We start from the raw sequence: 18,907 nt of genomic DNA, 5'->3' as shown, positions 1-18,907 counted from the left end.
ATATTTGCAGTTTACAAACCACACTCTATTTTTAGCTATAAAACAAAGCAGAACTAATGACCCTTTGAGCTTCCCTGCAGTAAAACCTTATCTGAAGCGGCCTCTCACTGTTTCTTTGATGTAGAAGTGCTTCAGCAAACAAGACTGCCTGCCACCCAAGTTGGATCAAGAGCTCAGAGAAGTTCTTTTACATCAAGTGAAGTTTCCAAACTCTTCCTGTACTGAAAACCAATATAAGGCTATTGTCTTTGCTACTGTTCTATTTTTTAGCTGCACTACACATACAATTCATTATATCATATTTTCGCTTCAGTGTCACTTTAAGACATGTTGCACCTATGGATGAGTACACTAATAATAGGTGACATTTGATTCCCAGCCAGCACTGACTGTTATTACATGTTAGTCACCAGGCGACCTTCCAGAAGGACATTATCCCTACCTTCAGCATAACCTCACAGTAATGCATCTGAGCCTCTCCAAAGCGCAGCTTCAGCAACTCCACGTTACGGATCTCTCTGAAATGGTGGAAGCAAAAAATTACAAACTTTATTAGTAACAAAAAGACACTGACAGATGTGCAGTCCAGTGTTCTCCCCAGGCTCTTTTAGCTGAGTGCTCCACCCGGCTAGTTTTGGTGACCACCCGGCTGTCATCGGCACACCTCCTCCTGTGCTGTAAGCAGAGTTGCCCACAGAAGCACTGGCCCTGCATTCTCATCTCGCCCCACCCAGCTACTTTTTTATGCCACCCGGCTGGAAAAAATTTCCGGGGAGAACAATGCAGTCATTTGGTGTTCTACAACATAGAACCATACAGTCACAGAGAGAAGCCAGATTTCACCAGTTTAAAGGAATTCAGCCCATTTTATTTTTAATTCTTCCCTTTGCACTTAACCTCCTTGCCGGTCTAAAAAATCCGGCAAGGAGGCAGCGCCGCACATTTTTTTAATTTTTTTTTTTTTTAAATCATGTAGCGAGCCAAGGGCTCGCTACATGATAGCCGCTAAGCGGCGGCATCCCCCCACCCACTCCGATCGCCTTCGGCGATCAGAGTATGCAGGGAATCCCGTTGAGAACGGGATTTCCTGCAGGGCTTCCCCGGTCGCCATGGCGACGGGGCGGGATGACGTCACCGACGTCATGGACGTCATAGGGAATCCCGATCCGCCCCTCAACGCTGCCTGGCACTGATTGGCCAGGCAGCGCAGGGCTCTGGGGTGGGGGGGAGCGACTCGGCGCGGCGGATTGCGGCGGATCGGCGGCGATCGGACGTTACAAGCAGCTAGCAAAGTGCTAGCTGCTTGTAACAAAAAAAAAAATTATGCAAATCGGCCCAGCGGGGCCTGAGATATCCTCCTGCGCAGGTTACCCCGAGCTGAGCTCGGGATAACCGGCAAGGAGGTTAAAGAGCTAACCTAAAGAAAAGATTCTATATATATACCTGGGGCTTCCTCCAGCCCCATACGCACCGATTGCTCCCACGCCGCCATCCACCGCTGCCCGTATCTAGGAGAACCGGGACCCCGCTCTGCCGCCAGTTGGAGCCAGTGTAGCGTAGCAGAAGTGCGCTCTTTGCGTATCTCTGCAGGAGTATATAGAGAGATACGTAGAGGGCGCACTTCTCCTGCGTAGCGCGGCTCCGATGATGTGACTGACGGGAGCCTGTTCTCGTAGCTGTGGGCAGCGGTGGATGGCAGCGTGGGATCGATCAGCGCGTGTGGGGCTGAAGGAAGCCCCAGGTATGTATAGAATCTTCTTTAGGTTAGCTCTGGTTCCCTTTAAACGTTTTTGAAAACTAGTATTGAAAGTACAAGTTTGTATTAAAGGAATACTATCGATTCACATATTTTTTTCAATTGACACAGGAATTGTTTGGGAAGTGCTGCTAAGTACTGGTGTATACATTTTAGTAGCAACTTCTTTGTTTAGTGTTAGCAAAATACTTTCAAAGTTTACTGACGCCAAAACTGATGGCTGACTGAGCCATGAGGAGAGGGGAAATTCCCCTCACACTTGATCAGTTAACTCTATGTGTAGCTCTGCGTGTGACAGAGAGAGAGAGCTCCCAACAGCTGCAGCTCCTGTGTTTCTGACTGACCTGTCTAAAGAGAGCAGAGGAAATGTAACTAATTGTCACAGCTTTTTCATACTGTTTTTGCTTTCAGAGTTTGTTATGTTTGATATTTGCTTTCTGTAGTCTGATATGCAACTCTGGCTGTGCATTGAAGCAGACACCCCTTCTGCAATTGATTTGTCCCAATATAGCTAAATCCTACCCTCAATAAATTACAGCTTTTGAATCTGATATTTAACATGAAAAGTAGGAAAATGTTTACACAGCTACTTAGACATTATTTACACACTGTCATTTTAGAACACTTGAGTATCGAGAGTATTCCTTTAAGCCCTAAATAGCAAAATTGGAGTGATTGCGGACGATTTTGCATAAAGTAAACCTGAGATGGGGACTTAAGAAAAAATACACATACCTGGGGCTTCCTCCAGCCCCGTCCAGGCTGATCGCTCCCTCGTTGTCCTCCTCGTCTGCAACTTGGCTCGGAAAATCCGGCTGTCAGCTCAGGCGCAGTCCGGCCGTGCGCGACTTTCTGGAGCCAATTGCAGAACAAGGGGGCGGAGGACGGAGAGGGAGCGATAAGCCTGGAGGGGGCTGGAGGAAGTCCCAGGTATGTATATATTTTTCTTAAAGCGGAATATAACCCTGCATTTGCTCTAAAACATTATTTACAGTATATTATATGCAACCAGCATTTTTTTTTTACTAGACCAGCATTGGAAGGGTTACACAGAGCTTTAAAGTTCCTGGAGATTTCTGCAGATGCATCCGAAGCTGACATAGATACATTTTATTTACATAAATTTATCTAAGTGTTGAATGTGACTCACTCTCTCTGACTGAGAAGGAGCTGGAGGACAGCCAAAGAGTGTGTAACATTTCTCAATAGATACATTTAACTAAATAGAATGTAACAATCTGAACTTCTGCATATCTCTCCATGGAACTTTAAACCTCTGTGTTTAACCCAATGCTGGTCTAGTAAAAAAAAATGCTTTTTGCATATAATATGCTGTAAATAATGTTTTAGAGCAAAGTTGAAATGCAGGGTTATATTCCGCTTTAAAGTGGATCCGAGATGAACTTTTACTCCTTGCATAATTGTGTTCCTTACATATAGTTTATAGGGCATTCCTCAAGCCAAATACTTGTTTTGTTTTAATACCCTAATTTCCTATAAACTAAACAAGCCACACCCACAGCTTCTCCAGAGCGCCTTGCCGCTTGCAAGGGATTGTGGGATTTCAGTCTGGGCAGGTGAAAAAGGTGTTACTAGCTATAGATTTCAGAGGCAGAGTTTTCACAATCTGAGAGCTGCAGTGCAGATACAGATCAGTTGCCTGTGTAATGGAGGAGATAAGAGTGGAGTTTTCACAGAATATGCAGATTAGCATGCCTAGATACAGATAAGCTTGCCTGTGTGTGTAATTGTGTAATAGTGACAAGCAGAAAACATGTCTGCTCCCATTGTATCACAGGAAAAAATATTAATATACTGTTGAAGCTGTTTGAAGACAGATTTGCTGTGTAAACTATCTAAACTTTAGATAAGATATATAGACAAGTCACTTGTTATATTTAGTTTTTCATCTCGGATCCGCTTTAAGACCCCATCTCAGGTTTACTAAAAGTCTGAAGAGAAAAAAAACAAAAATAAAAAAAACAGATACTCACCTATGGAGAGGGAAGGCTCTGGGTCCTACAGAATCTTCCCATTCTTCTCATGGTCCCCACGTTCCAGCGCTGTCGCCCCCTTCGAATCTCCCACTGCAGGAGGCTTTGTGAGCCAGAGTGCTCCTAAAGACGGGCGGCTCCATACTGCTCATGCACGCTCACGCAGGTGCAATACAGAGCCGCCCGAGTGCTCCTGAAGACTTCCAAAGACTCCCACTGTGGCACCGAGAAGTCTACGACCCATTGGTTGGAGACTGTTGCCGGGGTAACAGCGCTGAAACCAGGTGGCCATGAGAGGAACGGGATGGCTCCATAGAACCCAGAGCCTGTGTGTGTAAATCAATGATTGATATTTGCTGTGTAGTATTTGTTGTTTGATCTACTGTGATTCTGCAGGTTATCATCTTTATGGCTGGCAGGCATGAAACAAAAACAAAACAAAAAACACCAACCGCCATTATCTATAAACTAACAATGTGGTAGGCTGCAAGGTTGTTTATATACACAAACACACACATAGTATCTGAAACCCCTCCCCCAGTGCAACTGCAGTATTACCCAATCACCGCTAAGTACAATGGACCTACCTCTCTGAGCAGTAGCTGAACTGGTGGAGAAGTCTGTCGGCGAGGAGAGTCCGGTACTCGTTGATGAAAAGCTCTTTGCTGCCGTAGATGCTGACCAGAAGACTGATGATATCCGAGGAACGCCGTTTGGAGCCGCTTTTACCTTGGAGGAAAAAAAAAAGAAAAGAGGTGTAACTGCAGAAGATGGTCTACAAAAACAGAACTTGTGCCCTTCTCATTCATCATACTGTGTTCGCCTTCGCTGAAATCGACCTATGACCAAAGTATTAGACTCTGCTTGCAGTCACCCTGTCTATTATTGCAGCCCCAGTGGTGAAAACGTTACACTAGAGTTCTAGTGAAGACACCAGTGTCAGGTTTATTCATAGGTCTCCCTGATTGTGTTACAGAGGATTATGGGAGGCATACACTGGAGATTACGTACCAGGATCAGCATCCACAGGATCTGGCATCCAGTCTTCTGGATCAGACACTTCATCATCGCTCTCCTGCCCGTTCTCCAGGACCACAGGATCAGCCTTGGAGAGCTCATTGGCCAAATCCCCCTCAGCATCTCCGGTCAGACCGGCCACAATCTGCCGCACGGTGTCCTCCCGCGTCCTAACATAAGATATGAAAAACTGTAACCAACTCTACTGAACCATATTCTTGCAAAGTGTTCCTCAATGCCTCTGAAGTGCTCCTTTGCTCTTTGGATTTAAAGGACGCCTGAAGCAAAAGGGATATGAAGGCTACCAGATTTATTTCCTTTTAAGCAATACCAGTTGCCTCGCTGCCCTGCTGATCCTCTGTCTCCAATACTTTTAGCCATAGACCCTGAACAAGCATGCAGCAGACCAGGTTTTTGACATTGTCAGGTCTGACGTAGCTGAGGTAGGGATACCAAGTAGCTGGTATTGCTTAAAAGGAAATAAATATGGCAGCTTCCATATAACTTATATACTCGCATATAAGCCAACCCGTGTATAAGATTAGGTACCCACTTTTCCCTCAGAAACCAGGAAAAAGCGATTGACTTGTGTATAAGCCCCCTCCCAAATATAGCGCCCTTCACAGTAGCCAGATGTTCCCCCAGTACAAGTCAACCCCCCTCCCCATAGCCAGATGTGCCCCAAGGATCATACAGCTGTGTCTCAAGAAGCCACTAGATAACATCCTAGATGTGAGACAGTGATTGCCACACAGGAAGAATCCACAATCATTGCACCGCTGACACATTGCTGGCACGCTCCGCTCCACCACAAGCCAGGGGACACAGGTAGTCTAGAGCAGCGCAATCTGCACACCATGTTGCGGGGGATGGGGGGAACAGACACAGAAGGGAGCCAGCTGGCAAGAGCAGGATCACTGGTGCACAATCCTTACGCTCCTCTGCCAGTAGGGAAAAATGCTCCACCGTCTGTTTTGCTCCACTGACTCGCATATAAGCCGAGGGGGTAACTTTTCAGCCCATTTTTTATGCTGAAAAATTAGGCTTATACGCGAGTATATACAGTACTTCACAGTTAAGTTGTCCTATAAACTATCTCTGCTTATCATCTTATGCAGATAATTTTAGCACTGGTACACACATCCAATTTTGATGATTCAATGATTTAAACATTAAACTGGAGGAGCAGGAGCCCAAAGTTGCTAAAGTAACAATACTTTTTAGACTGTTCAATAAAAGTTATATTTTAATAAACAATTTGGCCCGTGACTTAGACAATATTTTCGATTTTGGCCCCTTACGTGACTGAGTTCGACACCCCTGTCATAAGCCATAGTTTGTACTGAACTTTGTAAATTGCACCTCCCCAGTTATTTTTTGGTTCACGCAAGTGATAATATTCTTCTATGTCTAAATTTGTGAATAACGGCTGCTGAATCAGGTCATTTGGACGCTGGGGCTCGGCAGGCCAGTGCTGGTCGTAATGGAAAAATCTACGCTTCCGGATCACTACGCGTAAGTTTACGCTATTACGGTTACGGCGTAGGAAATTATCTACGGTACATCACTGTAATTACGCGTTAACTTACGCAGTTACGCGTAAGGATACCGCAATGTAGGCGCTTACACTACGATGTTACGCGTAGTGCCGTAATACCCATTAATGCGTATTTGACGCATACGGACGATGTGTACGCAATAGCCGTCAATGTGACAGTTATTGCATACATATCATTCGTATGCGTCAAAACGTACGCTTATACTGAAGGGCGGGAGAAGATACTATTGGTTGCTTAGGATGTTGACTGATAGGCTATTCTTAGAAAAGGGGAGTTTTTACGTTAGTAATTACGCGTAAAATTACGCGTAAGTGTTCGTAAAATTACGCATACCTAGCAATTACGGTAGACAGTGTAATTACGATACCACTTAACTGCTTACGCGTAAATAATTACGCGTAAGACCGTAAGTTACGCGTAGCGCTTACGCGTAAATTTACATTGAATTACGATGCGTAATTACGCTCATGTGTAATTTCGGCCCAGCACTGTGGCAGGCGTCTAATACACATTTGTGTACCAGAGGTGAACCTCGGGTCAAAAGCCAAACACTTACTAATAAGAGGGAAGCCTCTAGATCCAGTAGAGGCCTCCCACACCGTCCTCTAGTCCCCCGTCGCCAACCACGGACCCTCCAATGGAATCCAACAAGCTCTTGTCGGATTCCACACTTACAACCGCGCTCCTCTTTAAGCACAAGCACGGCCATACTGCGCCTGCGTGAACACAGCTGCACCTGTGCAGTAAGCCCGTGCTTGTGTGATTGCAGCCCAGCAAGGCTAGTGCATGAAAAGGAGCAGCCGCGATGTGTAGGAGGGTCCCTGGCAGCGGTGGAGGTCTGGAGGAAAGCATGGGAGAATCCAGTGGTTTCCCTCTACTTAAATAAGCTTTGATTTTTGACTCTAGGTTGACCTGGTGTTACCGGTAATCGGCGACCGAACAGATAGTAGCCAACCAGCTACTACATAGGAAATAAAGGTTGAAGCCGGTCAACTACAACTAACAATTATTTGTGCACTGGGGTTAGTGATAGGAATTGAGAGGAATTGAGAGGGGGGTTTGTTTTAGGCACTTGAAGGGCAGGTTATCATTAGGCATTAGGTGGGGGGATAGTTTTAGGCACTAGAAAGGATTCAAGTGAGATTGGGTACCAGGTAAGTGGATAGTAAAATACTGGTAATGTAAAATCCTTTTGCTAGCCACTACCCAGCGCCTAACTCAAGCCGCTGCATCAAATACGTACGTGTGGCTGTATAGGACATAAACCTGTTACCTCAGGTACTTCCTGATTGGCTCACAGGCCACCTCCAGAATCACCATAGAGGGATCCAGCTCTCTCAAGGCTTTGATGGCGGAGATGTATAAAGTGATGATGTCCGAGGTGTTCACTCCTGCAAGAGAAACAGTACATGAGCAGCAACTGCAACCAGAAAGTTTCACTTTGGTCTAGGCCTGAGCAATTTTAAGAAAAGATTGAATTGCGATTTCGATTCACAACGATGGATCAGCACACCGATGGGGAGTACGAGTTCCCCCAGTATACAGTGGGTTGCAAAAGTATTCGGCCCCCTTGAAGTTTTCCACATTTTGTCACATAACTGCCACGAACATGCAACAATTTTATTGGAATTCCACATGAAAGACCAACACAAAGTGGTGTACACGTGAGAAGTGGAACGAAAATCATACATGGTTCCCAACATTTTTTACAAATAAATAACTGCAAAGTGGTGTGTGCATAATTATTCAGCCCCCTTTGATCTGAGTGCAGTCAGTTCCCTATAGGCATTGCCTGATGAGTGCTAATGACTAAATAGAGTGCACCTGTGTGTAATCTAATGTCAGTACAAATACAACTGATCTGTGATGGCCTCAGAGATTGTCTAAGAGAATATTGGGAGCAACAACACCCTGAAGTCCAAAGAACCACACCAGACAGGTCAGGGATCAAGTTATTGAGAAATTGAAAGCAGGCTTAGGCTACAAAAAGATTTCCAAAGCCTTGAACATCCCACGGAGCACTGTTTAAGCGATCATTCAGAAATGGAAGGAGTATGGCACAACTGTAAACCTACCAAGACAAGGCCATCCACCTAAACTCACAGGCCGAACAAGGAGAGCGCTGATCAGAAATGCAGTCAAGAGGCCCATGGTGACTCTGGACGAGCTGCAGAGATCTACAGCTCAGGTGGGGGAATCTGTCCATAGGACAACTATTAGTCATGCACTGTACAAAGTTGACCTTTATGGAAGAGTGGCAAGAAGAAAGGCATTGTTAACAGAAAGCATAAGAAGTCCCGTTTGCAGTTTGCCACAAGCCATGTCGAGGACACAGCAACCATGTGGAAGAAGGTGCTCTGGTCAGATGAGACCAAAATGAAACTTTTTGGCCAAAATGCAAATGCTATGTGTGGCAGAAAACTAACACTGCACATCACTTTGAACACACCATCTCCACTGTCAAATATGGTGGTGGCAGCATCATGCTCGGGGGGTGCTTCTCTTCAGCAGGGACAGGGAAGCTGGTCAGAGTTGATGGGAAGATGGATGGAGCCAAATACAGGGCAAACTTGGAAGAAAACCTCTTGGAGACTGCAAAAGACTTGAGACTGGGGTGGAGGTTCACCTTCCAGCAGGACAATGACCCTAAACATAAAGCCAGGGCAACAATGGAATGGTTTAAAACAAAACATATCTATGTGTTAGAATGGCCCAGTCAAAGTCCAGATCTAAATCTAATCGAGAATCTGTGGCAAGATCTGAAAACTGTTGTTCACAAACGCTGTCCATCTAATCTGACTGAGCTGGAGCTGTTTTGCAAGGAAGAATGGGCAAGGATTTCAGTCTCTAGATGTGCAAAGCTGGTAGAGACATACCCTAAAAGACTGGCAGCTGTAATTGCAGCAAAAGGTGGTTCTACAAAGTATTGACTCAGGGGGCCGAATAATTACGCACACCCCACTTTGCAGTTATTGATTTGTAAAAAATGTTTGGAATCGTGTATGATTTTCGTTCCACTTCTCATGTGTACACCACTTTGTATTGGTCTTTCACGTGGAATTCCAATAAAATTGATGCATGTTTGTGGCAATAATGTGGAAAACTTCAAGGGGGCCGAATACTTTTGCAACCCACTGTAGTTAGCTATGTATAGGCACCTCCACTATAGTTTAGCCAGCTATTGGTGCCCTAGTAAAGGTTAGCTAACTATAGGTGCACCAGTATAGATTAACAACAACAACAACTAACAACATTTGTAAAGCGCTTTTCTCCCGTGGGACTCAAAGCGCATAAGCATGGCTCCGACCATCGTGGTACAGAGGAAGAATTTTATAAATCTGGAAATGCCAGGCTAAACAGGTGGCTTTTCAGTCTGGATTTGAATAGCTCCAGGGATGGTGCTGTCTTTACTAGGTGTGGTAGGGAGTTCCAAAGAGTAGGGGCAGCATGACAGAAGGCTCTGTCTCCAGATTTTTTGAGGTGCACTCAAAAGATTAGCCAGCTATAGGTGTTGCAGTACAGGTTAGCCAGTATAGATGGCGCAGTACAGGTTAGCCAGTATAGGTACCGCAGTACAGGTTAGCCATCCAGATCCCACTTAGTGTATATAACCAGACCCCCCCCCCCTCCCCACCTTTAGTGCATATAGGCAGATCCCCCCTTTAGTGTATATAGGCAGATCCCCCCTTAGTGTATATAGCCAGATCCCCTCCCCCCTTAGTATATAAAGGCAGATTCCTCCCCCTCCCTTTAGTGTATATAGCCAGATCCCCCCTTTAGTGTATATAGGCAGTCCCCCCCCCCCTTAATGTATATAGCCAGATCCCCCCCTTTAGTATAGGCAGATACACTTCCCCCCCTTCCCTTTAGTGTATATAGGCAGATCCCCCTCGCCGCTGGTACCTGCTATTCTCGTGGCCCCCTCTTCCTCTCCCGGCGCTCTCCTCCAGCAAGTTCTGATCCCATTTGGCTTCACCTCATTAGACTGCCGCGCGGTGAGCCGTGGTGAACAGGCAGCGAGAGTTGCCTGGTAACAGTGGCCGCCAGGAATTGATGTCACACTTCCTAGTACAGGCCTCGCGACACTAGTCAACACTCGCTGCCTGTTCATAACAGCTCACCACGCAGCAATCTAATGCGGTGAAGCCGAATGGCATCAGAACTTTAAAAACGAAAATCGTTCAGCCCTACTTTGGTCTATTTGAGAAAAGGTAAAGATCTCTCGACGGAAAGGGGTTGTTGTCTACCGATTCGGATGAAGTTAAATCCTGGGTTAAAGTTCCCCTTTAAAGCAAACCTGAAGTGAAAATAAACGTATTATATAATAAATTGTACATTTAGTACAGCTAAGAAAGAGAACATTAGTAGCTAAAAAAAAGTGTGTCATATTGTTTTCCAGTACAGGAAAAGTAAAAAAAAAAAGAAAAAAAGAAAAACGTTATCTATGCAAAAGAGCTTCCCTGGGCTCTCTGACCAACTGTGTCGAATACAGTCCTGTTTCTGAAGCACTTAAACCGCCAAGAAATAGTGAAAGACAGCTTGAGATACGGTTTTACTGCAAGGAAGTTCAAAGGGTCGTTATTTGAGCTTTGTTTTATAGCTTAACAGACAGTGTGGTTTTAAAACGGCAATTGTGAGAGTGATAATGCTATGTTATATAAAAAGCCATAGAATTGAAAATAAAAATTAGACTTTGCTACTTTGTTCTATCCATTATCCGTATTATGCATACAATTCACTATATCATCAGTTTTTTACGTTTCAGGTTTGCTTGAAGAAGTGCGCTGATTGTTTCTCTTGTTTTGCAATGGCTCAGACTCATGAGGTCACACTGGGTTTCAGTTACATAATACATGATTATTATTTATCTTTATAGAGCGCCAATATATTCTGTAGCGCTGCACTAAATGCAAAACACACAACATTGGGGAGCATGGATACATGAGCAGTTCCACATACTGTACAATCAGAACATCCAGCGACACGAGTACCGATATATACAACTGATGTGTAGTTTATAAAATCGCCAAATACCGATAGTTGTTCATTTGATAAATTGCACAGAAACAGGAAACAAGGTCCCTGCCCTTGCAAGCTTACAGCTTAAAAGGTAGTGGGATGACGGATAGGCTGTGGTAGACTTCCAAAGGAGAGGTGACACTCATGAGAAGTCCTGGATGTTAGAGGAGGTGACCAAGCTGGATAACAAAAGGGTATCGTGGGAGGAGAAAAGGTTGATATCATCTGGAGATTAATAATTAAATGTATGGAGGGGGTAGCCTATGTAGAGCTTTGTATGAAAGTGTTAAGAGTTTGAATTGGATCATTTGGGTGATTGGCAGCCAATGGAGGGATTGGCAGTGAGGGGCAGCATCAGAGGAGTAGGAGGAGAGGTGGATGAGATGAGCAGCAGAGTTCAGTAGGGATTGGATAGGTGCCAGTCTGTTTCTATGGTAGGCCACAGAGTTGGGTATTACCGCAATCAGACATGTCTAGAAATACATCAGTTTGGCAGTAACATGGCACAGCAGCAGCCTCTCACCTGGGTGTAGCAGCCGGGTTTCCAGAGCAATCTTCAGGGATGAAAGCAGCTCCTGCCTCTGATTGGTCCGTTCTAGGCAGAACTTTAAATCCTCAATGGCCGGTTTAGAATCTGGGAAATCTGGGCACAACATATTACAACTTAGTGAGGATAACCAGTTACCTAAACTACCTCCACCCAAACAGTCACAGATGCTCCTATCCATGACAGCTGTAACCGGCTCATAACCAGTTACCTACAAATACCTCCACCCCAACTGTCCCAGTGCTTCACAGACAGACACAGACCACTTATATAGCGCTTTTCTCCTGGCGGACTTAAAGCGCCAGAGCTGCAGCCACTAGGACGGGCTCTATAGGCAGTAGCAGTGTTAGGGAGACTGGCCCAAGGTCTCCTACTGAATAGGTGCTGGCTTACTGAGCAGGCAGAGCCGAGATTCGAACCCTGGTCTCCCATGTCAGAGGCAGAGCCCTTTACACCATCTAGCCACTTTCCTCAGGATGCCCCTTATCCATGACTCCTGTAACCGGCTCATAACCAGTTACTTAAAATACCTCCATCCAAACCGTCACAGTGCTACAGGATGCTCCTATTCATGACAGCTGTAACCGGCTCATAACCAGTTACCTAAAATACCTCCAACCAAACCGTCACAGTGCTACAGGATGCTCCTATCCATGACAGCTGTAACCGGCTCATACCCAGTTACCTAAAATACCTCCAACCAAACCGTCACAGTGCTCCAGGATGCTCCTATCCATGACTTCTGTAACCGGCTCATAACCAGTTACCTATAATACCTCCACCCAACACAGTGCCCCAGGATGCCCCTTACCCATGACTCCTGTAACCGGCTCATAACCAGTTACCTAAAATACCTCCAACCAAACCGTCACAGTGCTACAGGATGCTCCTATCCATGACAGCTGTAACCGGCTCATAACCAGTTACCTAAAATACCTCCAACCAAACCGTCACAGTGCTACAGAATGCTCCTATCCATGACATCTGTAACCGGCTCATAACCAGTTACCTAAAATACCTCCAACCAAACCGTCACAGTGCTACAGGATGTTCCTATCCATGACAGCTGTAACCGGCTCATAACCAGTTACCTAAAATACCTCCAACCAAACCGTCACAGTGCTACAGGATGCTCCTATCCATGACTTCTGTAACCGGCTCATAACCAGTTACCTAAAATACCTCCACCCAAACCGTCACAGTGCTACAGGATGCTCCTATCCATGACAGCTGTAACCGGCTCATAACCAGTTACCTAAAATACCTCCAACCAAACCGTCACAGTGCTACAGGATGCTCCTATCCATGACAGCTGTAACTGGCTCATAACCAGTTACCTAAAATACCTCCAACCAAACCGTCACAGTGCTACAGGACGCTCCTATCCATGACTTCTGTAACCGTCTCATAACCAGTTACCTAAAATACCTCCAACCAACACAGTGCCCCAGGATGCCCCTTATCCATGACTCCTGTAACCGGCTCATAACCAGTTACCTAAAATATCTCCACCCAACCGTCACAGTGCTACAGGATGCTGCTATCTATGACACCTGTTACCGGCTCATAACCAGTTACTTAAAATACCTCCACCCCAATTGTCACAGTGCTACAGGATGCTGCTATCCATGACACCTGTTACCGGCTCATAAACAGTTACCTAAAATACCTCCACCCCAATTATCACAGTGCCCCAGGATGCCCCTATCCATGACTCCTGTAACCGGCTCATAACCAGTTACCTAAAATACCTCCACCCAACACAGTGTCCTAGGATGCTCCTATCCATGACTCCTGTAACGGGCTTATTCGCTGTCCTCAAAGTGCACAGAGCTGGAGCTCAACATACAGGCAGCTTCATTCAAGGTATAAAGCACTTAGAGGAACATTCTTAGAGATATATGGAGGCTCCCATATTTATTTCCTGTTAAACAATACCAGTTACCTGGCAGTCCTGTTGATTTCTTTGTCTGCAGTAGTGTCTGAATCTCACACCTGAAACAAGCATGTGGCTAATCTAGTCAGACTTCAGTCAGAAACACTTGATCTGCTGCATGCTTGTTCAGGGTCTATGGCTAAAAGTATTAGAGGCAGAGATTCAAGAGGACAGCCAGGAAATCAATATGGCAGCCTCCATATCCCTCTCACTTCATGTGCACTTTAAAGAATATGTGAGTGTGTAACATACGGACCATGTTATGGACTATAATAGCTCACCCCGAATAATACTGAAGAGTTCATCAATGCGCATGCTGGCGTACAGGCGGTAGAAAAATCGCTGGACGTGACATCGCCAACGCTTTAAAGTGCTGCTGGCTTCAGGATTGATGGATGGCTGAGTCCCTCCCTGCAGGAAAACCTTTCCCAGCCAGCCAATCACCTTCTCTATCCACTGTCAAAAAAAAAAAAAAGTTATTTACATCACTAACATTAATCGCACCATTCATATAAAACAAGTATTGTATATAAAAAGTGACATTGGGTATCTAGTCCAGGAATGGCTCCCCCTCCCCCTTTACCCCTCTCTGTGCAGCTGCTTGAAACAAACATCAGTGCTCCCCACTATTGCCTATGGAATTGGCAACTATCAAATTAGCGACCCCTATTAGCACCTTATAAAGTGTACATCAGGTCTGACTGTCATATTATGCATTTGAAAAAAAAAGCACAAACATGCCACATATCAGGACTTGTAACCACTTTTTTCCTCCTTATGGATCAGAGCAGTGTTCACATTTTAGCTATGTCCCTATTTGATCATCAATAACTTTATCCCTAAGTATGACACCTATATAATAAATATGTATCTTTTATTAACTATTAACTTTTATTGGGCTGCATTTTTCCCCGAAGAACAATTTCGTTTCCGTGCATTTTAATGGAAAAAATAGGAATAAAATAGAAAAAATATATTTCTCAGGTTTTACAAATCTCAGTTTAAAAATAAAAAGTGCTACTGTAGATAAAACCACAAATTTGACTTGGCTATTTCTCTCGTTTATTGACTGAAGTCGGAGGACAATTATTACATTGTTATATCACTATTTTGTGTACCATTGTTGAAAGCCATATGTCCCTGTATAACATCATTTAAAGCTGTAATGTCTCCCTTATCTATTGTGCTGTGTAATTTAAACGTTTGAAGCGGACCTGAACTCAGAACTTCCTCTCTGCTCTAAAAGACATGCAACAGCATAATACTATACAGCAGTGGCTGAATAGAGTACTGGTTAAGGGAACTGCCTTTCACATGGGAGACCAGGGTTCGAATCCTGGCTAGGGTCAGTATCTAGGGTCAGTAAGGAGTTCAAGGCAAGACTCCCTAACACTGCAGGGTGGCCTCTTTAGCGCTTCCCAGTGGCTGCAGCTCTTCAGCGCTTTGAGTTCGACAGGAGAAAAGCGCTATATAAATGTTCGGATTATTATTATTATAATACATAATAAATCTTTAAAGAAAAACATTTTTGATACAGCTCATACAAATCCTGCAATAAATCTGCAGTGTATTTACTTCCTGCTTTCATGGAAGCAGACATACGGTTAACATTTTGTGTAACATTTTGTGTATACCTATTAGTGCTCTGCCGTGGCAGTCCGGTGACAGTTATGGGATCAAATTACAACTTGCGCTTAGTCACAAATGAGGGGGAATTAGGCTAAACTCTCTAAATAAATACAGGATGCATTTCTGTTTTCCTTCTGTCCTGTGCAAGAGTTCAGGTCCACTTTAATAATAATGTTGTAAAGAAATTCCCTTTGTTATACAGTATTGTCCTTGTATTTACATCACAAATTGAATAAATTCCTTTGAAAATGTAAGTGTGACGAGCTGAAAACTGCCGTCTTGGAATCAGTCAGTTTAAGCTTTATTAAGCAGGACGCTATAAATGCCATGGCCTGATGACGCTACCTCCTGGAACTCCCCGAGGAAGGATCTTTCGTAGTCGCCCCGGCACCTCTTCTCCATCCTCTGCTCTATCATCTTGTGCAGGATTGTGGTGACGGCATCTGAACAAACTCTCTCCAGCAGGTTCAGCCGGTGGCTGCGGATCACACAGGACTCCAGTTACAAACGAAAAGGTATAAACAGGTCACAGAAATATACACAGTTCATAACACCAAACTCCAGGCCAAGGTCTTAACACACCACCTGAGAGTGTGGTAACCAAAGGGATCAAATGTTACCTTTCTGTTAAATAAGATTGCTGCTGCTAAAGAGCTTGTTTTAAAGCAAACATGAGGTTATTCTTCCCAAGATATTTACCACAGTGGAGAGTAGCCTCTGGATCCCCTATGCAGACCGGTACTGGGCCAATCAAAATCTGCAGCAACTGCACTGGGCTGTAATTCCAAACTGCATGCAATTTACACTGAATTTGCATGCAAGTTGGAAAATGTAGCATCTCACTGTTCATCTCTACTGCTGACACCAATTTCTACCTTGGCTCCTTCAAGAGTCATTCCTATTTGCAATGCCGGAGGTTGTGCATTGCTATACCTGAGCTGCTCTCCAGCACAGCTATGTATTCCTCCAGCCCCTTACAGCCGACATGCCCATCGCAGCAGCTCCGCTCCCAGTCGCTGGCCCGGGTCCCCGCTGGTGCAGAGTCCGACCTAGCGAGGTCATCCTCTACCGCTCCTGCACCGCCGTCAATCACTCACACGTGGGCTGGCGTGTTCTGCACAGGCGCAGAACTACTGCGCAGACCAGTCCAGCCCACATGTGAGTAATTGATAGCGGTGCAGGCGCAGTAGAGGACAACCTCACGAGGTCGGACTCTGCATCGGTAGGGACCCAGGCCAGTGGCTGGGAGCGGAGATGCGACAAGGGACATGTCGGCTACCAGGGGCTGTAGGAAGCCCCGGGTAAGTAGATCTGGGGTAGCTTAAAATGCTTGATTATACTTCACTCCTCAGTTTATGAGACCACCGACTCCAAGTACCCAAAACAGCTCCGACTCCTTAGTCTAATACTTATCAGGGCTGTGAATTTGGTACAAAAATCATCCGAATCAGACTCCTGACTCCTCAGTTTATGGAACCCCCGACTCCAACTCTAGGTATCCAAAATTTCTCTGACTCCTCGACTCCACCTCCACAGCCCTGCCCAGAACCCTATAATTGTTTGGAAACTCCGCCATATATGACCATCCCAAGCTTTTGTAATAGATGGGAAAAGATTTGGGCTGGCAGGAAAACGCAATGTGGTGGCCACGGATCTTTAGGAATATAAAAATCAGGCAGCTGCAGCTAGTACAATATAAAGTAATATCAAGGTGGTGCTGGCATCTAACAAAGACAAAACTAAAAAGCTAAAAGATACTCGAACATAAGCTCGGGCACGTGCAGGAGGTGCCTGGCCTAAGAGCCACTGGGGAGCGACTCAGGTGGTTTTGGCACACGGCACCGAAACTAGGCGCCCTATCGCAGTAATGTTATACTGCGCGAATAAGGGTAATTCCGGGCTCCAGTGATGGCTGGACCCCGAATTATATCTCCCTCCAAGTTGCTACAACTCGGAGGGGCAATAGCATTTAGCGCAGCCGGGGATTTGAGTGGCAGCAGGGAGAGCCTCATTCAGCTCACCCTTCGCCCATCTGACCGGTGGCGCAACAATATGTATGTCTAGGGAGTATTTACTTTGAGAGGGGGAAGCCTCTAGATCCTAATGAGGCTTCTCTCGTTCTCACCTGCAGCCCCAATCCAGTGCTGAGTCCTAGCTGGCAGCCCCCAAAAATCCGGGGCTCCAGGATCTAAACAATCCTGTGAGAGCCTTGTGGATCCGCTCTACTGCGAAGGCCTGAGCTGTGTGCACCTGCGCAGTAAAGTGCACCCGATCGGGCCCGGCTATTTCCGCATGGGCAGGGGTGGAAAGCCACTACCGCGATTGCGTGCACGCCAACAAAGGAGATCTTTGGCAGGTCCCAGCGCTGGATCCCCTCTACTTTAGGATCCAGAGGCTTCCCCCTGCCGAGGTAAGTACCCCCATAGGGCACTTTTTTCCTTACAGGTGTTCTTTAAACATCTCCAGGGATGGACCAGTCTCAACTGGGTGTGGGAAGACATTTCAAAGGGTAGAGGCAGCATAGCAGTAGGCTCAGACTCCAAAGGTAAGGAGTTGGAATCAGGGAGTGGTCAAGTTATTAGATCTTGTTGAGCTGAGTTTGTGGGAGGTGTGATGCAGTTACAATAAACAACAATGAATGATATACATTACTTATGACAATGGTCTTTACTTAAGGGCTCTTACAAGATACTGTTGAGCTCCTGAAAGTGTTCCATGGCAGTACTGCACCAACACTGGTCCTTAGGACTCTCACACCCAGCACACTCAGAATCCTCTGCACCACGGTCATCTGAGTCACTTTCCTGCTCGTTCTCATTCATACTGCTGTCGCCGTCATTGACACTATCATCCCCTCTCTTCTTTGGCCTCATGTATATTTTAAACGTCCGACTGTAGAAAATCTGGACCATATTCTGAAATGTTTTTGGGGTGGAGAAGAAGAGGATGGCTTTAAACATGGTGAACACTTTATCCCGTAAGTTCTGGGAGTCAGAACCGATCAGGAGACCCATGTCCGCCCACCTCCCCAGAACGTCCAGGCTTTTTAGGTACGGATCTAAGCGGGACAACAGAAGACGGAAGGTATCCAGTAAAAGCAAGATGCAGTCCTGTTCCTCTACTGCGTTCTCCTGATGACTGATGCCATTCCAGAACTCAGGGGCAATGTTCCTCTGCAGATCCATCTGCAAGACCTCGGTGAACCATTCCTCCACAACAGTGTGCAGGCCGTAATTATGGAGGACCCCTAGAGCTGAATTGAGGTCAAATTCTTTAATCGACTCATCAGGACCAGATCTGGAAACAGGCTGTAAGGAAATATAATACAAGATGTAAGATTCATAGAGCCCAAATAAGAGCTTAAAGCGGACCCAAACCAAACATTTTTTTTTAATTAAAAATATTTAGTTGCACCACTCTAACACATACAAAGATAAATAAACACTCCTT

At 45.4% G+C, this 18,907-nt stretch overlaps 1 protein-coding gene across 1 annotated transcript in view; it reads right to left on the bottom strand.

The window, feature by feature from the left end:
• Positions 1–18,907, bottom strand: part of ANAPC2 (anaphase promoting complex subunit 2) — a 58,268-nt gene that overhangs the window by 37,241 nt on the left and 2,120 nt on the right. The window contains exons 2-9 of the mRNA XM_068248660.1: positions 18,143–18,765; positions 15,803–15,935; positions 14,110–14,284; positions 11,869–11,988; positions 7,600–7,717; positions 4,762–4,937; positions 4,338–4,479; positions 443–518 (exon numbers count right to left, since the gene is read on the bottom strand). Coding sequence (XP_068104761.1) covers positions 443–518; positions 4,338–4,479; positions 4,762–4,937; positions 7,600–7,717; positions 11,869–11,988; positions 14,110–14,284; positions 15,803–15,935; positions 18,143–18,765 — 1,563 coding nt within the window. The remainder of the gene's footprint in view (positions 1–442; positions 519–4,337; positions 4,480–4,761; positions 4,938–7,599; positions 7,718–11,868; positions 11,989–14,109; positions 14,285–15,802; positions 15,936–18,142; positions 18,766–18,907) is intronic.

The sequence above is a fragment of the Hyperolius riggenbachi genome, chromosome 8 (assembly GCF_040937935.1).
Source record: "Hyperolius riggenbachi isolate aHypRig1 chromosome 8, aHypRig1.pri, whole genome shotgun sequence".
In the NCBI taxonomy this organism is placed as follows: domain Eukaryota; kingdom Metazoa; phylum Chordata; class Amphibia; order Anura; family Hyperoliidae; genus Hyperolius; species Hyperolius riggenbachi.
Note: the sequence above shows the minus strand (reverse complement) of the source record. Positions and strands in the feature narration are given on the sequence as shown.